Source organism: Phyllostomus hastatus, unplaced genomic scaffold (genome assembly GCF_019186645.2).
Source record: "Phyllostomus hastatus isolate PE091 unplaced genomic scaffold, TTU_PhHast_1.1 phas_contig_40, whole genome shotgun sequence".
Taxonomy (NCBI): domain Eukaryota; kingdom Metazoa; phylum Chordata; class Mammalia; order Chiroptera; family Phyllostomidae; genus Phyllostomus; species Phyllostomus hastatus.
The window spans coordinates 49884363-49911925 of record NW_025333872.1 but is presented as its reverse complement, the minus strand read 5'-3'; the positions used below and the strand labels follow the sequence as shown (position 1 = coordinate 49911925).

Here is a 27563-nt window from a genome sequence, read left to right as displayed (position 1 = left end):
AGTGCTTTACTTGCATGATTGCATTTATTCCTTAAAACTAGCTTTGGGTGCTTGATCCCCACTTTATAGGTAAGGAGAGTGGGGTCCAGGATGGTTAAGCAGCTTGCCCAAGATCACACAGTAAGAGTAGCAGGATCCAGATTCAGGTCTGGGAATGTGCATATGCTGAGCTTGAACTTTTCCACCACTGGCTCCTGGAGAGTATCAGTCCTGAACGAGGTTTTGATGTGGGGAGAGGAGGAGAAATGTAGAGAACTGGGGCATTGCTTGGGGAAGGCAGGCCTGTGGAAAGGACCTGAGTTCCTGACAGCCTTTAGGAACACAGAGGCATGGAGGAAAACTGAGGCTGGGGAGGGAGGGTCAGAGGTTACATGATAGAAACCTCCACCTAGGGTGAAATCAGCAGTTTTCTGTGTAGTTTAGGGAAAACACAAAACAATGTAAAATATGCAAAATGGACAATAGACTTCGAAATGGCTACACTAAGTTCACTGGCAATTGCCTGGCCTCTACCACCCTACTCGGATTTGCTTCTGCGTGGACTTAACCTTAATGTATGGTTATGTCTCCAGAGTGGAGGGTGAAGTCAACAGGTGAGAGTTATTTACAAAGTTTCATTAATGAGCATCACCAAAGTAGATATTTGGATTTTATTCATGTTTTCCCCACCACAATATTTTTAAACATGTAGTTCCAACCCCACGTTTTTTCCCCCTGCGTGGAGGTAGACTAGCAACCATCTTCAATTTGAGTTGGCATTTGGAAATGTATTATTTGTAAGTTGAATGACTAAATTAATGACTTTTTACTAGTAGCTCATTTGCATTTAAGGCTCATGGGCTCAGCCTGCCCTAGAAAACTTAGGAATCAGAGCAGGGTCACCTGATGTCCACAACCAGTTTCTCAGCCGGACATAGAGGCACGGCCACCTGTGAAGTCTTCCACCACAGGAGGAGGGGCGAGTCTCGCTGCTCTACAGGTGTTCTCTTACGCAACTCTCGTGATAAGGTCACTTTGTAAAATATGGCTGTCCAGGAAACCAGTCACCTGCTTCTCTGATCCTAAGTTGGAGAGAGGTTCCTAATGTGTGGAGGGAGGGCTCTGGGGCCAGACTGGATTCAAATTCACTCTGCTTTTAATCAATCATGTGACCTTGGGTTGGAGAGGAACCTTCTTGGCTGCTGGGTTTTCTCATTTGTAAAGCAGGGATGGTAATAGTAGCCTTCCTCATAGAGTTGATGAAATGAGTTAACACATGTGAAGTGCTTAGCACACCGTTTGACATATAGTGAACATACAACAAAAGTTGGATATTAGTTACTATAGACTTTCATTAGAAAGTTCCAGGCTTGAGTGGTCTGAGTCAAACTAGCTGTTTTAATAAAATTAACTGAGGAATGGTCCATTTCAGTGTAGTTGAAGTGCTTAAGAATGGGGGAACTGGAGCTATTAATAATTTGATCTTAAATTGATATTCCTTGGGCAAGTTATTAACCTCTCTGAGCTTCAGTTTCCCTGTCTGCTATAAAATGTAAGTATAGTATGTACTTAAAAATATACAATTTTAAACTATAGCAATATATACTCTATAGTGTTACTGAAGTCAGTTAATATGCCTGTATACAAAGTTATTGGCATAGACGCTTGTCACATAGCATCCATTCTTATGACATGGCCCAAGTTAACCAATAGAATGGGATTGTTCTGGCCAATGGCTTAGGGGATTGTATAGTTATCTCCTAACCTTTCAGTTCTTAAAATTTTGCCCAGCTAATTTACATGAAAATACTACTCTGTGACTTGAATTATTTAACTGGATAAAATCAGTTAGTTGTCAAATCTACAGTTTGCACTTTCTAGGAACAAACTCTAAATGGCTTCTTAATGTTAATATTTGACCTTCCAAATATGTCATCTAAATGAAAACCTTTGTTTTATAGCGAGTATTGCCAGAAAGCAGTAAGTATTTTTATTCTTTTGACCAATATTTTCAAAATGAGCCATTCTTACCTCCTGAAGTGGAATGGGCACTCGAGTGGCAGGCATCATCACCAAGAGAGTTTGTTATATTGAGTGGGGATGCTGTGGTAAGTGAGCATGCGCGTGATGATGATATGAAGGGCTTGTCTTTGCTTGCTTAGATAGAAGCTTTTGCGGGACTAAACTAGGAACAACATGAGGGAACCAGAGTCTCAGGGAAGGCCAAGGAGAAGGGTGGAAAGTGGTTGGGTAGAGTGAAGGAAGGAAATTACAGAAGGTTCCTGTGGTACATGAGTGGAGCTGTATGGAATGATGAGATTTTGTAGCATAAGGGAATAAGAGAACATCTCTTTGAATTAGAATAAAGTCCACCTCCCTTACATAATGTTTGATAGCTCACCAAATGTGTACAGATATTAACTTACTTAATTTTCAGGATAATAATCAATACAGAATAGCTACGGTTCTCACTTTCCCTGTGAGAGAAGAGAAGAGGTTGAGGGTAACATGGCCAGTAGAAAGCAGGAGTTGGACTTGACCCCAAGTGTCCAGATGTGGAATCCAATGTTCATTTCACTTCTTGATGGCTATTGAAAACCTGTACCAGGGAAGTCCTCCCCACCCAAAAAAGTATTGTGTGTGGCTGAGACAGAAGAAGGGGGAAAGGTAGGGGCACTCAGATAAACGTTGTGTGGTAGAAATGGGGACCCTGTGAAGGTGGAGGATGAGAGAGCCCAGAATCCAGGTTCCTCAGCACCACAGGTGAAAAGCCAGGTGAAGGCATAGAGAGTTTGAGAGAGGGACCAGTGTACTCAGTCTCAGGTCCCCTGAAGACTTGGGTCACGGCAGCTAAATTGGCAGTTACTTCAGGGTTCTGGGGGATGAACAGGCTGTTTCACGGTGCAGTCTACTGGTCAAGAACATAGGCTCTGACTACCTCATTTAGTCTAGGTTCTGCCATTCACTAGTAATGTGACTTTGGGCAAGTTAATCCTCTGTGCCTCAGTTTCCTCATCTATAAAACGTGGATAACAGTAGCACCTACCTCATAAGGGTATTGCGAAGGTCAAATGAGATAAACCTGTGAAGCCCTCAGAACAGTGCCTGACACATAATAAGCCCAGAATGTAATTTTTATCCATCCAACTTGTCCTTGGCAGGTAGACATAGCCAGTAAGGGGAAGAAGGGGACATGTACCCAAGAGCACTCTTCCTGTCCATTGGTACCAGATGGAAGTTGATATGTAGTTACTTTTCTGAACTTTTGGGGTCATGTTAATAACAGAGTTTCTAAGGTTCTTTTGTGTCTCAAATAAGCTCCCACTTTCTAAGTGCTTCCGAGTGAAGTAAGCCCCCTGACAAACAGATCTGCCTGTTCATTGAGGAGCTACAGCCCAGCTCCTCAAGGTTGAGGAATGCTAAAGGAACCAAATGTACAACCTGTGGATTGTTCTTTATTTCTGTTTTGGTTTTAACAGGAAACAGCAAGAGATTGACTCCAAAGATGCTATTATTTTGCATCAGTTTGCAAGACCTAATAATGGTGTCCCCAGCTTATCTCCTTTCTGTTTGAAAATGGAAACTTATTTAAGGATGGCTGACTTACCCTATCAGGTACTTGTGTGCAAATATGTTTTATTCTCCTGACAGTGGTGTTGCTTAGAGGGCGGTACTTAATCTCTCGTGGTGGGGAGGCTGGCACTTGGTGCTGGAGGGGCAAGGATCAAAACAGCAGTGCCCAGTCCTTGACTGCAGGAGCTGGTGACTTTTATGTCCAATTTAATGTGGGATCAGAAGGGTTATAAAATTTGTAGGCTTCAAGGCCATGTTATTTTTTCCTGACATAGAGTGTAATTTGGTTAAGAGTTTGGGTAGGCTCACTGGGCAGCTTTAACCCAGGTGGATGCACCGTTGCCTGACATGGTTTTACCCCTTAGGTTTCTATTTATTGACTGCACTGTATTTTGTCTCCTGTGAGCCCTGGGGGCAGAGCTCCCACGTGCCGCCAGGGAGATGTGTGCAGGTTTTGTGAGAGCTTCCCCACAGTGTTCCCTGTTTGGTGTGGGTGACTTTCAGGGAAACACCAGCTCAGTTCAGCACTAGAGAGGGAACAGAGGAGGGTACAGGGCATACCCTTTTCTCTGGGTAATGCTTGAGCTGTGTGTCACAAATCTGATGGATTTGTGTTTTCACTGCCATTCATTTCTATGTATCTTTTAAAATTCCCTTATGTTTTTCTTTTTTCACCTAAGTTCTAGCTAAGTGCAATTTTAAAAAAGCTTTTATTTTTGTTATTGTTTTTAAATCTATGATCAGAGTAGGTAGTCTTTGTGATATCGATTCCTTGGAGTTCACTGACCTTTTAGCCTAGTGTGTGGCTACATTTTATAAATGTAAAAAGTAATTGTGTATTCTCTGTGTGGGTGTATAGCTCTCTCTATGTCCTTGCACAAACATATTTAGGGTATTGTTTAGACCTTCTATATCTCTGGTTATTTTTTGTTTGCCTGTTCTAGCAGTTTCTGAAAGGAATGGGTTAAAATATTCAAGTATATTTGTTTATCTCTTTTTTTTCTGTCATTCCGCCAGTTCTTTCTTTAAGAGTGTTTCTATATTTGAAGTTACATTATTAGGTTCATATATATCAAAGATCACATCTTTTACTGTTTTGTTTCTTTAGTATATATCACCCATTTCTGTTCCTTATGACTTTTTTAACCTTGAATTCTATATTATCAGTTATTGAGAATGATTCTTGAGCTTTCATTTGGCTTCAATTTGCTTGAGGCATCTTTCTCTCCCTCCCTCCCTCCCTCCCTTCCTCTCTCTCTCTCTCTCTCTCTTTCTTCTTTTCTTTCTCTTTTCTTTCTTTTTTCTTTCTGTATTTGTCTTTTGTGTAAAATGTATTACTTATACCCCATCTGAATTGGTGTTAGGACTTATTTCTTTTTTTTAAATATATTTTATTGATTATGCTATTACAGTTGTCCCATTTCTCCCCTTCACTTCCCTCCACCCTGTACACCCTCTCCCATCTACTCCCCCCACTTTAGTTCATGTCCATGTGTCATACTTATAAGTTCTTCAGCTTCTACATTTCTCATACTATTCTTACCCTCCCCCTGTCTATTTCCTACCTACAATCTATGCTACCTATTCTCTGTACCTTTTCCCCCTCTCTCCTCCTCCCACTCCCCTGTTGCTAACCCTCCATGTGATCTCCATTTCTGTGGTTCTGTTCCTGTTCCAGTTGTTTGCTTAGTTTCTTTTGGTTTTGCTTTAGGTGTGATTATTAATAATTGTGAGTTTGCTGTCCTTTTACTATACATGTTTGTTTTTTTTTTTAATCTTCTTTTCTTAGATAAGTCCCTTTAACATTTCATAATATAAGGGCTTGGTGATGATGAACTCCTTTAACTTGACCTTATCTAAGAAGCACTTTATCTGCCCTTCCATTCTAAATGAAAGCTTTGCTTTCATTTAGAGCAATCTGGGATATAGGTCCTTGTCTTTCATGACTTGGAATACTTCTTTCCAGCCCCTTCTTGCCTATAAGGTCTCTTGAGAAATCAGCTGACAGTCTGATGGGAACTCCTTTGTAGGTGACTGTGCCCTTATCTCTTGCTGCTTCTAGGATTCTCTCCTTCATTTTTACCTTGGCTAATGTAACTATGATGTGCCTTGGTGTGTTTCTTCTTGGGTCCAACTTCTTTGGTACTCTCTGAGCTTCCTGGACTTCCTGGAAGTCTATTTCCTTTGCCAGAATGGGGAAGTTCTCCTTTATTATTTGTTCAAATACATTTTCAATCTGTTGCTCAACCTCTTCCTCTTCTGGTACCCCTATAATTTGGATGTTGGAATGTTTAAAGATGTCCTGGAGATGTCCTAGGACATCTGGAGATGTCCTAAGCTTCTCCTTGTTTTTTTGAATTCTTATTTCTCCATTCTTTCCTGTTTGGTTGTTTCTTTCTTCCTTCTAGTCCACCCTATTGTTTTGAGTCCCAGTTTCCTTCCCATCACTATTGGTTCCCTGTGTAGTTTTCTTCATTTCTTTTATAGTAACCTGCATTTGTTCATCTAATTTGGAACCAAAATCAACCAATTCTGTGAGCTTCCTGATCACCTGATCACCGGTGTTTTGAACTGTGCATCTGATAGGTTAGCTATCTTTTGGTCGCTCCAAAGGATGAGTTCTGGGGCACTGATTTGTTCTGTTTGAGCCATCTCTCTCTCTTTTTTTTTTTTGGACTGGTCGCTCCCCTTATGGTGAGGGGCGGAGACTTAGGTGTTCACCAGGGCTGGGTACCCCAGTCGCTAGATTATGACGTTGTATGTGAGGGTGGGGTTGAGAGGGAACAATGGCGGTGGCTTTGTTCTCTGTGGGACCTTAGTCCCTTCCCTGGGTTCCTTGGTTGTGCGCTTTGCCCCTGCTCCACAATTGCCGCCTCACTGGGTCTGGCAGCTGCCGCTTGCGTACTCAGGGTCCACTCGATGCGATCTTGTGCGCCCCAGATGCCTTACGTGCTCCCCGTTGCCTTATGCGCCCAATTCTCCCTGTTCTCTGTGCTGCGACCCACGCCCAGCTGCTCCTCTCTGCCCCTCTTACTGGTCTGGACAAATGGGTCTATTTCAACTCCTTGGCTGTCCGATTTCCATTCAGATAAATTTTCTGACAGTTCTGGGTGTTATTCTGCCTCTAAATTGTTGTTGTTCAATCATGGTTGTGCGTGGAGGTACGGTGTGTCCACCTATGCCTCCATCTTGCCGGAAGTCTCAGGACTTATTTCTAACATCTTATTTAATGCTTTTCTCCTTACTATTATTACTTTGTTCTTAATTTTTCTCATTTCCTGCTTTCTAATGGTAGCTAATTTTTTCTGTCATTTTAAACAAATTCTACTTTTATTGTTATAGTGGTTGTGCTTAAGATCCCAATGTGTGTTTATTTATCCCTATTTATTTCTTAAATGTATTCCATTCTGTATTCGCCCTGTACAAGTATGTTAGCAGGTTCATGTGAACCTTGCATCTCTTTCTTCCCGACCCTCATCCCGTTTGCATTGCTGGTATGTAATACTGACTTTTGGAATTTTGCAAACATGCTCTTGTGCTCTCTCTCTCTCTCTCTCTTGATTTTCTTCCAGACAACACACCTTACTAAGTTATTTGACTAGCCTAATTTCCCATATCTCTGATCCTACAGGATCTGTTTGTCTTTTCTGTCAGAGTGCTTCCTTGATGAGTATTTTCAGAAGAGACTTAGTGGCAAACCATCAATAGCTTTGCATGCCTGAGAACATCTTTGTTATGCTCTCACACTTGATGATTCTATGGTCAAAGTTCTTTCAGTGATTTAAAAATGATATTTTCTTTTTAATATAAAATTTAACAATATACCTCCATTGCCTTTCTGCAACTGTATTTGCTATTGAAAAATCTGATGTTAATCTGATTCTTTTTCTTCCTTTTTTTTCCTCTGGAAGCTTTTAGAATTTGCATTTAATCTTGACATTCTTAAATTTCACTATAATGTGCCTTGGTGTGGGTCTTTATGTACCTCGTGTGGTTCTTTATAAATTCTTTTAGTTTGAAATCTTTAATCTTTGTAATTCTTTTCTTTTTTATTTGTTTTCCCTTCTCTCTGTATTGCCTGGATACTGAAGGCTCTGCTTTTATTTCCTGCATCTCTGAATGTATCCCTTCATTCTTTTCTTCTTTCTTCTGGGAGAATACACCTCTTTGAGCTTCTGTGGCTCTGTTCTCTTCTTGTATCCACCATGCTAATATTTCTCCTTGGTTTGTACTGTTAGTCTCTTCCATTATCTCTTAGAGGGTATTTATAATGCTACTTAAAATTTTTTGATCTCTCCCAGTAACTCTGCCTTATGTTGTAGATATCTAGTCTGTTGCCCTTCTCTTACAGTGGTCGTACACTTCTGGTGTCTAGTTATTTTGGTTTGAGGTCTCCTTTCACCAGAAATGTCAGCTCACCTGCCTGGGAATTTGTACTGAGGAAGGGCTAAGCTCTGGTCACAGGTTGTGTACCTCAGAGGGAGGGAAGAAAGGGAAGGAGGTGAGCCCCTGGCATTCCAAAGCAGCATGGTCTCTCCTGTTTGCTGCCTCTTCTCCAAATAACTCCCACTGACCAGGGCTCACCTTCGAGCTCTTACAAAGTAGCAGCATTGAGAGAAGGTGCTGTCCTTGGATGGAAACTGACCAGCAGGGAATTTGGAGGGGGAGAGCTTCCAAATCCAGCCAAGACTTTGGCTACTGTGATAACGATATCCCCCGCCCCCTAACTCCTGACTCCCTGTGGCCTGTGCTTTCTGAGCCAGTTTCTCTACAGAAGTGGGCATGGGGTCAGCAGCGATCCTTCTAAGGCAGCACTGGGACAAGATGAATGTCATTCTCTCAGCTTGGTAAGTGCCATTACGGAGGTCCTGTGGGAATGTGGTGGAGCGGCGCTGGATCTGGATGTTGGGGGGTCTGGGAGGGCACAGGGTCTTTGTGACTGGGAACTCAAGTTCAAGTGTGAGTCTGGACAGAAAAGCTTATTCAGGACTTTCTCAGCCAGTGGTGGAGGAGAAAACAGTGATAAAAACAGACAAGGCTTGACTTATCTAAATGCAGTAGATCAGATTTGAAAGATTGCTGTTCAGCTTGGTGTTGACAGGCGGCATCAAAGATGAGTGTCACCGAGGGGCATAGATCGGAGGGGACTGCTATCCAGCAGCTGCCTGTCTCCCGGTCCTCTCTCTGGGCCACATTGTTCCCTGTAGCCATAGCAGCAGTGGGACAGTTATGCTTGTACACCTGGATTTTGTGCTTCAAGTTTCTGGCTGCTTTTACCTCCATCCCCATGAAGTGATCTTGCTGTTTGTTCTACTCTTTCCGTTCTTGCTTTCTGGCCATCGGGCACTGATTGCCACTGGCCTGTCTTTACCAGTAGCCTAACTAACCAACTGCCTTAGTTCATATTTTGGAACAGCTGCTTTTTAGTTATTATGACTGGAGCAACAGGGCACACACCTCACTATGAAGCCTGGAGCTAAGACAGAGGAAAGGGAATGCTTACTCCCTTCTAAAATTATTATTTGTTGTTGAGTATATTTTTTAAAAAAGGGATGGTATGGGAGTGTTTTTTCTTCTGTGAGGTCTCTATGGAAAATAAATGCAGGGAGCATTCAGTACAGGGCAGAGATTCCAGGTAGAAGGAAAGTGGTTCTATGGTTTGGAGGGGAAGCCTCGAGCCCCACCTGCCATCAGGAAGGGGTTGGTTGACTCGAGACATGCCTGGGATGTGGTGGTGGGAAGTGCTAACTTCTCAGATGGTCAGTAGAGAGATTTGTCATATTCCCAGGGAACCCCACCCTCTGCCCCTTCTGTGCTCTGTGCCTTTTTAAAAAAGATGAAAAGGCCATATTTCTAAAAGCACAACTTTATATATGAAGTTCTTTTATTTTTTAACCTAAATGAGACTGGAATAAATATTTGATAACCATTAATAGGCACTCACAAGGCTTTTAAAAAAAGCCTGATGTATTGGTCATAGTTATTCTAAAAATCAAGCTATAAATACCAGAGGTTAATTTAAAACTTTTCATTTTGTAATAATTTCAGATTTATAGGAAGTTGCAAAACATGCATAGGGAGGCCCTGAGAATGGTTAATTTTTTAAAAAACAGTTTATTATTTAAATTTTTTTCTCATTTATCAATTTCAGAGAGAGAGGAAGGGAGGGTGGGGGGGACGGAGGAGGAGGAGAGAGAGAGAAACATCAATTTGTTGTTCCACTTATTTATGCATTCATTGTCTGATTCTGGTGCGTACCCTGACCAGTGATCGAACCTGCAACCTTAGCATATTGGAATAACAGTCTAACCAAATGAGCTACCTAGCCAAGGTTGGTTAATTTTTTAAAAAAACAAAAATAGCTTTACAAAAATAGCTTTAGTATTTTCTTTTGATTACATGTATTTGACATATGGTTCTTATCAGGATTTCAAACAACAGAAAAAAAGTATAAGTGGAAAACGAAAATTACCTGATATCTACTAGCTAGTGATTACCACCACAGATATTTTTGACCATCCTTCCACTCATTTCTCTAGGCATGCCTGAAGACACTCACATCATTTGCAGTAAATGGTTGTATAAGAAGCATGTATTTCACACAACAATTCTTTTTAAATAAGAGAAGAAAAAAGAAAGACAGTGACTTCTTTGGAACTCTCTACTCTGGCTCTCAGGTTCAACTTTTGATGCTCCATTTATTTGCTGATCTTGCCTTTTTTATCTGATCTCTTAAAATAATTTCTAAGTTACAGACAAGTTGAAAGAAATAGGAGAGTGAATACCCATATGCCCTTCGCCTAGATTCAACTGTTGTGAACATGTTGCTTGCTTTGCTTTATTTCTCTTTATATATACCTTTTTGGACATTTTTTTAAATGAACCAACCAGGTGAAAGTAGGTGGCAGAATCATGACACTTCATCCTTCACCATTTCAGTTTGCATCTCCAATAAATAAAGACCTGCTTCTATAAAACTATCATACATATTATAAACTATAATATGTAATATCATAGTGGGTGCATGGGTGTTTTTCAGTGTGTTATAACCCAAAAAGTTTCTCAAAGTTTCTAATTTAGCCAGTGGGAGACTTTTCAAGATGGTTTCAGGGGTTCAGGGAATATAAGAGATATGACTTTAGCTGAAAATTTGGGGGCAGCATGGCTTGTAGTAAATCAGAATGACAAGACTTTGGGATTTCTTTCAAGGTCTCAAGTTCTGCATCCCAGAATGGTGATGGTGATGTTAATCCTCCTGATGAAGGCACTTTGTCAAACACTTCATGAGCATTTTCTCATTTGGTTCTAGCAACTGTTAGTGTATCAGCCCCAATCTATAGATGAGGAAATTGAGGCCCAGGGAGGATTAGGGAGACTCAGGGAGGTACAAGGTCGCACACTGAATGAATAGTGGAAACAGATGTTTATGCCCAAAGCCTGTGCTAATAACGCAGTGTCGGTACAGGTGCGGTAATCTCACCTGGGACAGACTTGCTGGGGAAACATCAGATTGGAAAACATGTGGAGATTTACTTTTTTATCTTCCCAAAATTCTTTTCAGAAACTACACTTAGTAGGTTGGTCAGACTCCAATTGCTCAAATGAAAATAGACCAGAAGTTCTTCAATACACTTAAGGATATGTGTACATAAATACACACACATATACACAGGGGCAGGCAAAAGTAGGTTTATAGTTGTTCATGTGAAAAATAATACAATAGTTATAAATAATAATACAAGAATAAACTGTTTTGTGTACTCACAACTGTAAACCTACCTTTGCCAGCCCATGTATAATGAAAATATACACCTATATAAATATGTATTATTGTTTAAAAGTAATACTAAAAAGTATTGTTTAAAATAAAAATCTGTATTTTTATTTTAAAAGTAATATAACCACACTTAGAAAAACTGAATGGATGGAAAAGGTTACCTGGGTCTACCCATAGTCTTGCCAATGACTTTTGACATTTTCGTGTTTCCTTTTAAAAATATTTTCTAATTCATCTAATTTCTAGTGAGAGATGACAATAGTGTCTCTAAACTGCTGTCTTCTGCTTTTTTTAATCGAGCAAATGAAATAAAATTTTTTCATACATTTTATTGATTATGCTATGACAGTTGTCCCAGTTCCCCCCCTCCTTTGCCCCCCTCCACCCAGTGCCCCCTTCCCTCCAGCAATTCCCCCTTATACTCAAGTCTGTGGATCATGTATATAACTTCATTGGCTTCTCCATTTTCTATACTGTTCTTAACATCCCCCTGTGTATTCTGTACCTACCAATCTGTACTTCTTAATCCCTGTGCCTTTCCCCCCTTTTTGCCCCCTCCCCCTCCCAACTGATAACCCTCCAAATGATCTCCATATTTATGATTCTGTTCCTGTTCTGCTTGTTTGCTTCATTTGTTATTTGGATTCAATTATTGATAGTTGTGAATTTACTGCCATTTTAAATTTCATAGTTTTGATCTTCTTTTCCTTAAATAAGTCCCTTTAACACTTCATATAATAATGGCTTGGTGATAATGAACTCCTTAAGCTTTACCTTGTCTGGGAAGCACTTTATCTGCCCTTCCATTCTAAATGATAGCTTTGCTGCATAGAGTAATCTAGGTTGTAGATCCTTGCTTTTCATCACTTTGAATACTCCTTGCCAGTCCCTTCTAGCCTGCAAAGTTTCTTTTGAGAAATCAGCTGACAATCTTTTGGGAACTCCTTTGTAGGTAACTGTCTGCTTTTCTCTTGCTGCTTTTAAGAGTCTCTCTTTAACCTTTGGCTTTATAATTATGATGTGTCTTGGTGTGTTCTTTTTGGGGTTCATCTTTTTTGGTACTCTCTGTGCTTCCTGGACTTGTATGTCTAGTTCCTTCACCAAATCAGGGAAGTTTTCTTTCGTTATTTTTTCAGATAAGTTTTTCATTCCTTGCTCTTTTTCTCCTTTTGGCACCACTATCATTCAAATGTTGGTATGTTTGAAGATGTCCCAGAGGCTCCTTAGCCTATCCTTGCTTTTTTAGATTCTTTTTTCTTCTGCTGTTCTGCTTGAATTTTTTTCTTCCTTATATTCCAAATCATTAATTTGAGTCTTGGCTTCATCCACTCCACTGTTGCTTCCCTGTAAATTTTTACTTAGTGTAACCTTCATTTCTGTCTGACTCCAGACACTTCATTTCTGTCTGTTGAAGTACCCAATGAGTTCCTTGAGCATCCTAATAACTAGTGTTTTGAATGCTGCATCTGACAGATTGCTTATCTCCATTTTATTTAGTTTTTTTTCCCCCTGGAATTTTGTTCTGTTCTTTCATTTGGGCCATATTTCTTTGTCTCCTCATTTTGGCAGCCTCCCAGTGTTTGTTCTGTGTCTTAGGTAGAGCTACTTTGACTCCCTGTCTTAGTAGCATGGCCTATTGTAGAAAAGCACAGTGGTAAGTTGGATTGACCAGAGCCTTAGGTAATCGCTAGGGTGGAGGCAACCCAAGTTGCTGCTCTGTGGCTCAGGGTGGGGGAGGGCTCAGAGAGGGGACAATGCCACTGCCTGGCCTTTGGAGTTTTGTCTGGAGGAAGCTGTCTCCTGGCAGTCGCCCTGAATCCAGATATTTCAGTTTCTCCCTGTATGCTACTGGTGCCCTTTCAGCTACTGCCCTGGTGCTGAAGCCCAGAGGGGATGAGTCTGTGTAAGTCATAAGTCCATCATGGGCTCTTTAAAAGGTGATTCCTGAGAATCCTGCAGTTTCTTCTTCTGCCCCAATCCTCACTGTTTTTTATAGCTGGATGTTATGGGGACTTCCCTTCCTCCACTGGAATTCTGGGCTGGGTGGTCTATTTTTGTCTACCAAATGTGGGTGTGGGCTGCCTGTTCTGGGTCTCCACACCCTCCTGCCTATCTGCAGGTCTCCACATCTCCATCCCTCCTAAACATCTGGATGAATGTGGCTTCTTGAATTTCTTGGTTGTCGGACTTCCATACAACTTGATCTTCTGATGATTCTGGGTGATATTTGTTTTGTAGTCTAGTTGTAATTTTTGCTGTGGTTGTGCAAGGAGGTGAGCCATGTTTACCTGTGTCTCCATCTTGACCAGAAGTTCAACTCCCAAAATAAAATTTTTGATGAATACATAGTAGAGCTTTAGTTTCCATAAGAGCTGGTCATTAATTTTTATTACTACAATTTGAAAAAGTGGTCTTGATAGAAATACACCATGTACCCAGGGAGAGGGTGGTCTAGAGGAAAGGCAGATGTGTAAACAGAAATTCTCTAAGAAGCAGGAGTGTACATTCTGCAGTAGAAGCATAGAAGAAAGGCAGACAATGGTTGACCTTGGGGAAAGTGTTCACTAACAAGGTGATATTTGATCTGAACTTTTGGGATGGACAGGGACTTTGCAGAGAATGGGGATGGAATTCCTGTAAAAAGTAGAGTCTACAAAGTCAGAGAGGTGGCAAAGAGTTTGACTTGGGTCAGTGTAGGTAGTTTGGAATTCAGGAGACCAGAGGGACTGAAAGCAAGGAAGCTGGGCAGGTGGACAGCAGCTAGACAGTGTGGGCCTAGACTGTATGTGAAGGGAATTAGATTAGATCCATTAAGGCCACTGGGTAGTTTTGAGCAGCAAAGGCCTTATAAATTATTTGCATTGCAGGCTTTTCCCTCTGATGAGAGCATGGAGGATAGATTGCATTTGTGAGTGACAGGCTCCCAGAAGGGGATGTGTTGGATATGAGTTGTGTTGAGAAATCTGAAACTAGTGCTATGTTATATGGCAAATTTACATCTTTAGTATACAAATTAGATGAACTAGCAACTCTTAGAGGTATGTGCCATGTCTCCTGGTCAGCATCAGGGGTGAAGTCTGGGGCTGCTGTGTGTGGTTGTGCAGACTGTTCACCGCACAACAGTGCCTGTCGAGGGAGGGGCTGGGAGGACTTGACAAGCTGTGAATTCTGGCACAGACGGAATCCACCAGAGTAGATTCTGGTTTCCTAATTGCACAAAAGCAATGGCTAACAGCCCCATTAACTCCCTTTTTCTAGGCTGGGCCTAGAATGAATTTCTTTACAATGAGCAATGAGGTAAAGTATCAAGATACCAGCAGATGGGGAGAGCAGTCAAAGTTTCCAGTATGCATGGTCAAAGACAGATGTAAACAACGTTAAGCTAGTCCTGCCCTGCTTTGCGCCTTCCCAAAAGGTGCTAGTTCCTCAAGGGTCTGAGAAGCCTGGGACCCTCAAGCTGAGTCCAGGCCCAGTCCTTGTGGGCACAAATGGACAACTGCCTTTAAGAGTCATGATATCTAGCCATATCCCTGTTACTTTACTGGAAGCCAATTCAGTGGCCATACATACCATACTCAATATGCAAGCATACTTCTTAGACCCAGAGAGACCTCACTTAGACATTTTGTAACAGTCTATGTTTTTTGTCCCTTGTGGTAGGATGTACTATTTGTTTTTTTGGGAGAGGCACACACAAATCTTGGTGTGATTTAGGTGAGAACATTTAGAGTAATAGTCACCTTTGTTAATCTCAATGATTTCTCACAGAAAACTCCAAAGTGGTAATTTTTTTTATTTCTTGGCAAATTTTGGTCTCTAGTCTAAAAGAAGGTTTGGCCAGGGTCTCCTGGAAGGTGGCCCTTGCAGAGTTTGCCATCATCAAGCACTGTACAAGGAGGCATCTTCTCATGCAGGGCTTGATGCGTGTGGTTACTTACGCGTGACCTTATTTTCCTGGGATGCAATTTGGGTAAATGGGTGCTCCCATGCAGGGGTGGGCAGGCTGCGGGTCTGCCGGCCCCATCAGGCTTATGACCTAAGAGGGATTTTCACATTTTTAAATGGTTGAAAAAAGTCAAAAGAAGAATACTATTTTGCATCATATTGCAGTCACATTTCGGTGCCCATAAACATATTTTTGTTGCCACTCATTCACTTATGTGTTGCCTTTGGCTGCTTTCAAGCTACAGCTGCAACGTGGAGTCGCTGTGGCGGAGACCACATGGCCTGCCCACAATGTACGGTCCGGCCCTTTACAGGACAGCTTTGCTGACCCCTGCTCTAGAGAAACAGTTTAAAGATGCCGAGGTCTGATATATTTAAAATTTACCTAGTGCCATCTTTTTAAAGTGAAAAACAGCTTTAATGAAATATAATTGACATACTATAAACCACCCATATTTAAAGTATATAATTTGATAAATTTTGGCATGTGTAAATATTCATGAAAACATTGCCATAATCAAGATAGTGATGTATCCATGACCCACCGAATTTCTTCTTGCCCCTTTGCAATCCTGCTCTCCTGTTACTTCCTGTCCCTTATCCTCCCTAACAAAAACACTGATTGGCTTTCAGTCACTATAGATCAGTCTGAATTTTCTAGAGATTAATGTAAATGGAATCCTACAGTAAGTACTCTTTCTTTCTTTCTTTCTTTTTCTTTTTTTTTTTTTTTTTTTGGTCTGGCTTCTCTCAGCAGTGTTATTTTGAGATTCATCCGTGTTATTGTGTGTATTAGTAGTTCATTCCTTTTTATTGTAAGGTTATACCAGAATTTGCTTCATTCATTTACCTCTTAATGAGCATTTGCCGTTTCCCCTGTTTCTGACATTTGCACAACAGAGCTTCTGTGAACATTTGTGTACAAGTCTTTGCTTTCTTTTCTTTTGGCTCTCTCTCAGCAACAAGCCAGAGCCCATGGTAAGATCTGCTGGAGTTAAGTAATATCTTTACGTGAAGTAAATCTTGTTTTGTTTTTTCTCCCAAGAGTGACCATTTGTTCTCTTTAAGAGTTTATGTACTGAGTGCACTTACATGAGTCGTGTAGTCACTGTCAAATGTGCAATTGGAATGTTTCTTTCTGTCAATCATATAGAGAAATTGAAATAAAACATTGCTTTTCTCTTTTTAAACTTTACTCTGCTTAGAACTATTTTGGTGGAAAACTGTCTGCTCAAGGGAAAATGCCTTGGATTGAATATAATCATGAAAAAGTTTCTGGCACAGAATTCATAATTGACTTTCTGGAAGAGAAACTTGGAGTGAATTTAAACAAAAACCTTGGACCTCAGGAGAGAGCCATCTCCAGGGCGGTGACCAAGATGGTGGAGGAGCACTTCTATTGGTGAGTCCCGGGCGCTGGGCAGGGGCCCAGGGCCTGCCCCCAACCCCAGAGTAAGCCAAGTTCTGTGTCACTTTTCAGATACTCCCCAAACCTTTCCTTTTGGAAAGAAAACTTTTCAAAAGTTTTCTGCACTCTGACTGACTCAGGAGTCAAACTTATGACTGTTAAGTTTCTAGGTATCTAGAGGAGGGCTGACATTTTCCGTAGAGGCCCAGCTAGCACTTATGGTGGGCTTGTGTTCCACGTGTCTCTGTAGTAACTGCAGTTGACCCTGGAACAACGTGGGGATGACGCTCTGCACAGTCGAAAATCCCTCAGAACTTAACTATTAACAGCCTGCTGTTGACCAGAAACCTTACCGATAACACAAACAGTCAGTTAACACATATTTTGTATGTTACGTGTATCATATACTGCATTCTTACAATAAAGCAAGCTAGAGAAAAGAAAACGTGTAAAGAAAAACATTTGGGATAGAAAATATATTCATAGTACTGTCCATACTTATGGAGAGAAATCCATGTGTGAGTGGGCCCTTGCAGGTCAAGGGTCAATGGTACGGACTCTGCCCTGCTGTTGTCGTGGGACAGTGGCCATAGAGGAGATGCAAATGAATACACATGGCTGTGTTCCAATAAAAACACTGAAATTTGAATTTTATTTAATATGGAACTTTTTTTATTTCTTAGCCTCAACGATTTAAAAATGTACATTTCTTAGCCTATGGGCTATAGTAGGCTGACCCCCCCCCCGACCTAGACTGGAACTCACTAAGGTGAGGGCGATATTTTAATAGGCTGGGCTCTTCACCAATACGAGCTGCTGAATTAAAATAACATCGCCTCAGATACCCAGAGGAGGGAACAGAAAACTAAGGCAGGAGAGAAGTCTTAGGTGAAATAAATTACACAAGCTTCCTGAGATCCTGGTCAGTTTTCCTCAGAGGACAAGGGCGCCCCCATGCCAGGGAGTCAAGCACGCTACTGCTGTCTGTGCATGTCTGCGCGTGTCTGCCCTGACTGCCCCGTGCGGGCTGTTGTCCCGGAGGCCGGAGCAGCACACACACTGTTGACGAGTTGGCCCCTTCCACCCGTGGCGTTGTGCTGGCTGTGACACCTCGGGGGTTAAACAGACATGGTTCTTGCTTTACAAACTCATGGTCATCTGGGTTTTTTATTTTTTTCCTTTCTTTCATCCATCTTTTGGGAGTCATACTATCTTTCTATATCCCAGTAGATAAGCGTTTTCTCTCTGATTTCTGCACACTTGATCTCGTTCCAAAGATTGAATTAAGAATTGTTAAGCCCAGGGTTTTGGCATTCATTGCTCTTCCCCTTGAGTCAGTAGCTCTCCCAGTAGCTCCTCCCTCCCGGGCTGGGAGATACACTCAGTGTGGAGGTGACTACAGAAGGCTCTTCCTCTTCGTCTTCCTGGTTCGTTCATTCGGTTCTCTAAATGGGAAACTCGCTCTGTCTTTTGGATTTTGAGTGACCCTCTGTTTCTCTTTTCATCTTTCTACTTTCAGTCCTTGCCCCCTGTATTCCAGGGCCGACCAGAAGAGCCACTCCCTGCTCTTCCCCCTCTCAGCACCGCGGTGAGGTGGGAGGGGGGCAGGCAGAGGTGCGGGTCTGTGTGGGAGGAATCAGAGACGGTGTCCCAGGTCTTTAGCGTATGGTAGCACCTGTCGGGAACTGCTGGGCTTCCCTTCTCAGAGACTGCAGGGCTTGGCAGTGAGGACCAGAAAGTATGACTGCAAGTGACATGCTTACCTTCAGGGGGGAGCCTGTGGGACCGAGCCTGTCTCACCTGCTGCCAGGTTCCAGCCACAGGGATTAAGGGAAATGAAGAAGCGGTTCCGGACCACGCTGACCCTCATTCCACCTCATTTGATTGATGGGTCCATTAATGTGGAGAGCTAGTGCTTTGTCAGCTGCCTGAAAATGAGCCAAAAGCCTTACATGGGTTGGTAGTTTTGTTATAACTCTTTGATTTCTGTGGTGGTTCATAAAATTTATATTCCAGTTAGAAAGGTGTTTATCCAGAAAGATTCCGAAGTACCATCTGTCACTGCCTCTTGCTCTGGGTGTGTGGGGCATTTTACATATGTCTACTTCATGGTAGAAGTTCATCTTCTGGTCTTCCCTCCTCTTCTCTTTCTATAAGGGCCCCTGCTAATACTTGCTGGGGGCAGCAGGGGGTGGGGGATGGGGGGGAAGGGCACTTGTGGGAGGGGTGGGAGGGACGGATGGGAGCTGGTGTCCTGGTAGGGAAATATCTTAATTCTGTGGGCCACAAACCTCCAAGTGCTTGGGTCATACATAGAATCTTTTCTTTTTAATTAGAAAAAATACTTTTTGGGGCGTTAGCTACTCTTTCTCATTTGCGCTCTTCAAGAATTAATTTGAGGAAGACATAGTTAAGGTGGAAGATTGGGTCTTAATTGAGAGGCACACGTATACAGTGAACTTTCAAAAGAAAAAGTCCTAATTCTCCAATTCCCTTAAGTCCCTAGTAACAGAAGGAGAAACAGACCTTCCTCGGTTTCATAAGTTTTCCAAACCTTTAGCCAGGTTCTTGCTCTGGGGTGATGCTGAACAGGCTCTCCCGAAAGCTCTGAACCCCAAGGGAGAAAAGCCCCCTCCCCGTCATGGTGCAAGAATGCGTGGCATGGAGAATCCGTGGACCCTCCACCCCCAGGCTCCTGTCCTCCTCCCCCTTCTCCAGTCCCAGCGGCAGAACACCAAGCGTGCACCTGGGGAAACTGGGACCAGCACAGGGAACTGATCTCAATATGTAGGAAAACGGTGTAAGTGTGAGCTTCTTCCCATGACAGCCTATTATGTTCTGACAGTCTGTAAGCTGTCAGGTTGTGTCTGTACTGACTGACAGTGGCGGAAGAGGTGGGATGATTGTTTGACTCAATTGATTAAATTATCTGGACTTTTCAGATATGTTTATTTTGGTCTGAAACTTTAAAAATATTCCAGGTGTGATTTTTCTGAAGAACAAAGACAATGGAAGGCTCTTGCTATATAATGTCACATAATTCTGAAGGTCTGTTTTAAGTTTGCTCAAAGAAGCAGCTCTAAAGTGGTTTTTGCCTTGCACTTGAAAGCCCTATAATTATGTCCCACTTGCTTTATAAATCTATTATAGAAGATGAAGAAGGCAGGTTTTATCCTCTTTGTTCCACTGAATGCTTAAGTCAAATCCAATTCAGGGAAGTCCCTATAAGGGAAATCTGAGAGACACAGGATCAAATTACTGAAGTGAAATTGATTTTTGGTAGCAGCTTCTTTTCTGTGACATACTGCCACCTTGTGGACACCAGTGTCTTAAGAGTCTTCCCATCACGTAGGGAAATGTATAGGAGGCACCACAGTCAAACTAGTCATAACAGCACATAACACCCATAAACATATAGGTGTTGGAACAGGGAATTCAAGTTTGCTTCTAGATTGGCTACAATTTTAAAATTTTGAGTTTTTTAGTGAGTGGAGAGATGGGAAGCCTTAATAAAATGACTTAACATCAAGATCTTCTGATTACAACTTGATTGATGTGTTCTCTGATATGCCCTCTCCCACTTCTAAAAGGAGACATAGTGAGGGCTCCTTTTGGGAGGAGCTAATCTCATGCCTGTGACACTTGGGAAAACACAGAGACTTATCCTGTGCTTCTGCACCCTTGAGCATTTGGAGAACAAGCAAAATATGGCAAGGATAGCACGATGGACGAAGAGAAAGGCGTTCTCGTGGTTGGAAAGGCCACGTGCAAGGACTCACTCATCAGACAGTGGTTTGCCATGGTTTGTAGCTTCCCGCCTATTGATAGTTGTTTCTGCTCTGGGCCGGGTCTTGTGTTAGGTTATAGTGAGACATATGTTCATTTAAATACCTAGGGTCAGTTTTTCTTTCCTGTCTTCTTGATATCCTTTAAAAAGTGTTTGAGCACCCAGACCAGTGTGGCTCAGTAGGTCGGGTGTCATTCAGCAAGGTGAGGGAGTTTCTGGTTTGATTTCTGGTTGTGCTGCATGCCTGGTTTGTGGGTTACGTCCCTGGTTAGGGTGTGTTCTTGAGGCAACCAATTAATGTTACTCTCCCTCCCTTCCCTTCTCTCTAAAAATAAATCAATAAAATCTTTTAAAAAGTGTTTGAGCAGGGTTTATTCTTCTGTTTCAATATAATCATTCTTTAAAAAAAAAAAGAACCCTCTTTGACCCCATTTTACAGAGGAGATCAGATCCATCAGTTGCAATAAAGAACACAAGTATCAGCTTCCTGAAAGAGGCTCTCAGAATGATAGATTATTTTAATTGCTCAGCCTAGTCTAGTTTCCAAATGGCTCTCATTGGCTTCTCCAGTTAAGAATTCATGACTCCTTGTGCAGAGGCCTCTTCCCAGCGGAGAGTGGCACAGATCTCAGAAGAGACAGTGACAGCCTCTTCTTCATTCCCCAGAGCCACTGCAGCTCTTTCCATTTTTTAATTTAAATATTGTCATCTTTCAGAAACACAGCTTAGCAGTGGCTGGCTTAGAAGTGAAGCCTTGTTTTCATTCATTTGGTAATTCATTTCTTTAGCTAACTTAGTGAATAAATGACTGTTAGAGGCCAGGTGCCATGCTGGATGTGGTGGTGGCGGAGAGTGGCTGAAAGCAAGGTGATGAGATGCCACTCTGTCCTCAAGTGGCTCCCAGGCTGGAGGGAGACATGCAGCCTTTGTATTCTCAGTGCTGGGGAAGAGTTTGAAGAACCAAGGAAAGGCACCAGCTAGAAGGATGAGGAGGAGGCTTCCCACAGGAGAAGGTGTCACAACAGAATGTAGGGACAAGTAGAGTGGCAAGTGAAAGGGCTGGGTGGTAGGGAAAGATTAGGATATCCAGACAGAGGGAGCAGTGTCTGCAAAAGTTGAGAGGCTCAAAAGTGGCATTTGGGAGCCACATATAGTTCTGTGGTGGGGCATGGGAGGCAATCGATGCAGGGTGATGGGTCACTGTGGTGAGGGGCCTGGTGTGCCAAGGGAAAGAGCTATGGGCAGTTGATGAATGACTCTGAGAAGTCGCATCATTCTCACGTGATTAGATTTGTGTTTCAGGAAGCTCTTTGTGCCTACCTTGGGGCAAAGAGATTTTTGGATGGCCTTGAGGGGGATGTCGGGAGCCTTGTAGGAGGCCACTATCCTCAAGGTTGAGAATGCTGAAGGGCTGAACTCCACTGTTAACTGAGTTGGAAACAAGAGTGAATTCCCAGGGTGACTGGCTGTCAGGAGTGAGGGATGCGAAGCAGTGAGGGATGACTCCAGAGCTGCTTTCTGGCTTGGGTGAGGAGAAGCAGATCAGAAGGGAAGGAGGATGATGAGTTCCAGTTGTGCAGGTGTTGGTTTGCAGTTCCCGAGGGTCCCTCAGGAGTGTCTGTGGATCTCCGGACAGAGGACTGGGCTAGAAACGGAGTTGGGAGTTACCACTTTGGAATCATGGGTGGGAAATAGATCACTCCTGGAGTGAGAAGATAGAAGGTGTAAAGATAAAAATCTTGGCAACATGAAGGAGGTGAGAGGAAAAGCAGTGGAGACATAAGCTAAGGAAGAATTCTAAGAAAGACGCCAGTATTGTTGGATGCCGTAGAGAATTCAAGGAAGATAAGTACGGAACAAGGTTGATTTGGATTATGCAAGAAGGAGGGACTGTGGACTTGAGCAGGGTGGTTTCAGTGGAGTGTCACAGGTGGTGACCCTGCCATGTGGACAGAGTTTCCAGGAAATGGAGTTCCAGGAGGAGATGGATTCAGGGTTGTAATAATATGGAACTGTGTGTCAATAATGTCAATTACCTGTAGTAATTGATTTAGGAACTCATGAAGCACACATTTTCTTTGATATTTAAATTAAAGTGTGGTATTATACACACCTTACGGGGCTTGACCCTGAAAGAGCCTGCCTGGCCTTCATTATCTTCTCTTTCCTAACGCGTGGGAATGAAAGAAAGGAAAGAAATCAAGAGTAGGGCAGGAAAGAAAATGGAGGAAGACCGGGGAGTTTCTGAGGTTACTCTTACCTGCAAAATTCTAAATCAATCAATCCAGTGCTGCTTCTGTGTCCTGCATTTAACCAGCTAATGCAGGTAGAGAACCTTACCTTCTTCCTTGCCTTGGTGGGGGCTCCTGCCTGCTCAGCTGTGTGGCCAAGATAGGTGTCTCTCCCACTCTCACCTGCTGCTCTTCCCATCAGTCTTCAAAAACTCCTCATTGCTGCATCCTCCTCTTCTGCATCTGCCCTTGTTTCCTGCTCCACAGAGGAAACTGAAGTCATAGGAGCTTTAAACCTCTCTGCAGCTCCTCACCTCTTGCAAATGGTGTGCTTACTATTTTCCATTTCAGAAAACCATGTCCGCTACTTATCTCCAAGCTGGCCCTGGAGCCCAGCTGTCTTCTCCTCTAACTTGCCCTTGAACTGTGGTTTCCCCAATACCACTCTTTACCCTCAAAACTTCCCTAGGCAACCTCATTTCCTCTCATAGCTTTAAAACTGCTACTGTTGCCCCCGCCTACAAATTCCCTATCCTGATCTAAATCTATCTCCTGAGTTCTCAAACTGCTGGACTCCTCACTTTGGAGGTTCCATGGAAACTTCAGATGCAACAGGTTAACTCATCGTTCATCAACTAAGTCTATTGCACCCTGTGTATTGCCAGTATTGGTTAACAGCATTATCCACTAAAACCATCAGCCTGGGAGAAAATGCCTAAGTTCTCCTTCTATCTAAGCCTGAGTAAGAAAAAGATCCATTGGTCTTTTTCTCATGTCTTCTCCATGTTTTCCCTATGCATTTCCTGTTCGCCATCCCTTCCGCTGTTGCCTTAGTTCAGTGATCACTTCTAGCCTGGTCTTGCCATGGTCTTCTAGCCAGTCATCCTCTTCCAATTTATCCACTTTCAGCCCTTTCTTCCTCACAAATCTGATCATGTTTCTTGTCTGCTTCAAACCATTCAGGTGGTTCAACTTTGGTTTAAAAATAAAGTTTAGCCCCCTCTGCTTCTGATCCGTCCTGACTGGTCCTTGCCCACCCTTCTAGCCTCAAACTCTTACGAGCTTCCTCAGGCATCCTGTGCACCACCCACCTGTCCTGAAGTTCCTGGCATTCACCCACCAGCCAGTGCTCTTCCAGCACACAGCTTCTCCCTCTGTTCTGTGCAGTGAGCTTCTGCTCACCCTTCAGCATCAGTTATGCTTATGACAAAAGCTATGAAATTTGCTTATGAAGAATGCATTTCCCCCCCACATCAACCTGTTAGCTTAAAGCTGCCATATTTCTCATTTTTACACCTTAGATGCTTCCTGAATGCTGTTATTATCTGTTCATGATTAATTTAGGATAATTTCATTTTATTCTCAGACCACTGACTTCCCGAACAATCACAGATGGCATACCCATCTATTGTGAATTTAGATGTAGTTCATTAGAATGAAATTGCAAATTATTCTGAGAGAATGTGAAAGTTGACTTGATTGCTGGTGTAAAAAGACGAGCAAATAGAAAAGCATTTTGTTTGAAAAATTTATAATATTTACTAGAATAAATATTTAAATTCTTCAAAAATAAAGAATTTATTGATTTTTAGAGAGAGAGAGGAAGGGAGAGAGAGAGAGAAACCTGGATTTGTTGTTCCAATTATTTATACATTCATTGGTTGATTCTTGTGTGTGCCCTGACCAGGGAGAGAAGCAGCCACCTTGGTGTATGGGGACAGTGCTCCAACTGCCTGAGCTACCTGGCCAGGGTGAATGTGAGGTCTTTCATATCAAAGGCTCCACTGAGTACTCTGATGGTACATATTAATTTGTCACCATCATGATATACTTTTCTCTCTTCTCACCAAAATCCATTTCTTGACTCCTCAATACTTTATTTTAAGGAGACTTTTAAAAAAAAGAGGTACACAAATCTTTCTGACAGGATTTGTAGGCATCCCTGTAAAAGGTGACCAGGAAGAGTGATGGTCGCAGTAGAGAGAGTACGTTAAAATTGGTTGTAGGATCTTTCAGTAAACATGAAGAATGCTTAAAACTTTTAGAGATATCTAGTTTTTTTTTTCTAATTTTTATTTTATAGAGAAACAATCCCTTAAAAAAAGAACAATATAAAGTGGTAAAAATTTCAGGGTCTTTTATAGCTTTTTTTCAATTGAGGTGGAAAGTAGCTATAATTTACTATCATACCTTGTATTCTCTGTAAAAATATTTTTTGCTCTTCTAATCATTTTGAAGTGGCCATTACTGCTTTATCAATCAGCAGTAGGAGTAGAGTTGACTGCTAATACATCTTTATTGCTCATTATGAGAAAAAAAAATAAATATCTTAATGCCTGTACACCTTCAGCTACATTTTTCTCAGCCTTTGGTACAAAACCCTTTAACTTGTATCTACCAGCACTATCAACCATAAAGACATTCCTGAGAGGTTGCACAGGTTTGGAGAGCAAAATTTGCAGAGGCCCGGGTGTTGCAGCCAGCACAACACACAGTGAATAGTTGCTTAACTGCCCGTCTCTGTTACATGGGGACACCTGGACAGGTGAGAAAGCACCCTCCAGATGGGAAAAATGATTCCACTAAGTTCTTTTGGTATTTGTATCCGTTTTAGAGTTCTGGGGAGCAAATCATTAATATAATATTTATAATTTGACTTTCTGGAAAGGGAATCATTAATATTTGTAATTTATATAGTTTACAATAAACATGAACAGGTATACCTAATTCCTAATCTTTTCACAAAGACAAAAGGCATCTTTAAAAAAATTCTTTGATATCATAAAATATAAAATGTATACACAAAATGTACAAAACAAAAATGTGCAGCTTAATTAACAGAACATACACCTGTGTAACCATTGCTTTGATCAAGAAAGAGAAGGAAGCCAGCACGCCAGTCACTGCCACCTTCTCCCAATGCCCCCATAGGTACACACTGTGCTGCCTAAAACCCTTCTAAAGAGGGCTTCTGCCTGTTTTCTGTGGGGTTGCCTAAAAGAAAGCAGAGCAAGGCCATGGGAGTGGGCAAGGGGATGGTCCAGAAGTGGGTGCCAGAAGAGGTTTGGTGGAATTGTAACGTGGTACCATTTTCTGGGTTCGTTACTGAGTGTCTCACAGGCCCGAACTCCAGGCATTCACGAGGGCCTGTTGTGGCTGCCATGCAGACTGCTCATTATAAAAACTGCAGTGATTCAGTTCCTCCAGAGTGTGCTCAGTTCTGAACCACTCAGTGGAAATCGACCCCGTGGAGCTGCTATGTATCTAATGCACAGTAGTAACTTGTTTCCACACACTTCCAGGACGTTAGCTTATTGCCAGTGGGTGGACAATCTCAATGAGACCCGGAAGATGCTCTCTCTTAGTGGTGGTGGTCCCTTCAGCAACCTGCTGAGGTGGGTCGTGTGCCACATAACGAAAGGAATTGTGAAACGCGAGATGCATGGCCACGGCATTGGCCGCTTCTCAGAGGACGAGATTTACATGCTGATGGAGAAGGACATGCGCTCTTTAGCGGGGCTTTTGGGTAATGTACCACACCTTCTATTCTATATTTTCTATCCTTTTTGCATGATTAGTAAAGAACTGTTAGTTTACTGATTTAAAGTAAGATTTTGATGGGTTTCTTTGCATCCATGTGTAGGTTGCAGCCCCACCATGGGTTTAATTGTGCTTGGGGAGCCCCTCCCAGGGAAGCCGTCCGTGCCCACAGGTGGGCGAGGGTGCTGAGAGGAGGGCGACTGCCCTGGCTCACCTGGTTGGCTGCAGGTGGCTGGAATGATGTGAGTCTGAACTAGGCAGAGCCTGAGTCTTAGTGGTAACAATTCATAAATATTTGAATTTAGGAGCTTCAACGTGTGAATTGATGGCCTCTCCTGGGGACAACTAATGTTTAAGGAGCTAAGCTCTCTCTGTGACTAGTTATATGACCTAGTCCTTCGGGGCTGCTGCTTTTGTTTGGGGATGATGGGTTTTCACTGCCCTCTCTCAGCACCCTCGTCTCCATTCTGGAGCACATTAGGTGCCTCACTTCTAGGAAGTGGGGTTTGAGATTGGTTTTGTTGGAACCCACCTAGTGCCCTGGGAACTGGGGTCTGTACAGGGTGTAACCTGCCCCCTGCAGGGAGACCCGCTCTGACTGGCTCCTTCCTGCTCCACATTCCAGATGCTTCCTGGACCTGGGATCCTCTCCTGAATTCCAGCTTGCAGGGGGAGATCCTAATAGCACATGCAGCACTCACATCCAGTCTTACACACAGCTTTGTTACATGGGGGTGCATGGGGGGTGGTGTTGGCTGGTTCCTACTCCAAACAGACATCGGAAAGCACTGCCTGGCTTGAAGAGTGACCCTGTCTCGACCTTCTGGTGCTCTTCCTGCCTGAGCCCAAGTTGGCCTGCCTGATGTAGATATGAGTGGAATTAGCCTCCAGTTTGTCTTGTTCTTGGGAATGTCAGACCGGACTCCTGGCCTCACAGAGCAGGTGTGCAGAAGGTCTTTTCCTCCTTGGCAATGGCTCTGCCTGCTACTGGCTTCCTCCCCTTCCTCACTAGCTCAGCTGTTGGGAGCCGAGCAAGCCAGGCATTGAGCCCTTCAAGTCAAGACAGAGATTATGCCAGGGACATGGTGCTCATCTCTCACAGTTTAACAGTGTAGCTCCTTAACCAGAGAGGGGTGATCATGATGACCTTTCTGGAGCATTTTTGGTTGGGAGAACCAGGAACAAGGTCCTAGCTGTGGTAATGATAAACAGCCAATGTCTTTATGGCACTTAATGACTTAGAAAAAGGCTTTTTCCCCAATTGTAGTGAAACAAGAGGTGAATGAATGATCAATGGTAGCTACTGGGTACCTGGAAAGTATT

General features: G+C 42.7%; 1 protein-coding gene across 3 annotated transcripts in view; it reads left to right on the top strand.

Annotated features, from left to right (window-relative positions):
* The window catches only part of FAXC (failed axon connections homolog, metaxin like GST domain containing), a 77244-nt gene that overhangs the window by 2815 nt on the left and 46866 nt on the right, over positions 1-27563 (top strand). For all 3 annotated transcript variants that reach the window (XM_045844089.1, XM_045844088.1, XM_045844087.1), the window contains 3 exons: positions 3459-3594; positions 16480-16676; positions 26003-26226. In XM_045844089.1, the coding sequence (XP_045700045.1) occupies positions 3459-3594; positions 16480-16676; positions 26003-26226 (557 nt within the window). The remainder of the gene's footprint in view (positions 1-3458; positions 3595-16479; positions 16677-26002; positions 26227-27563) is intronic.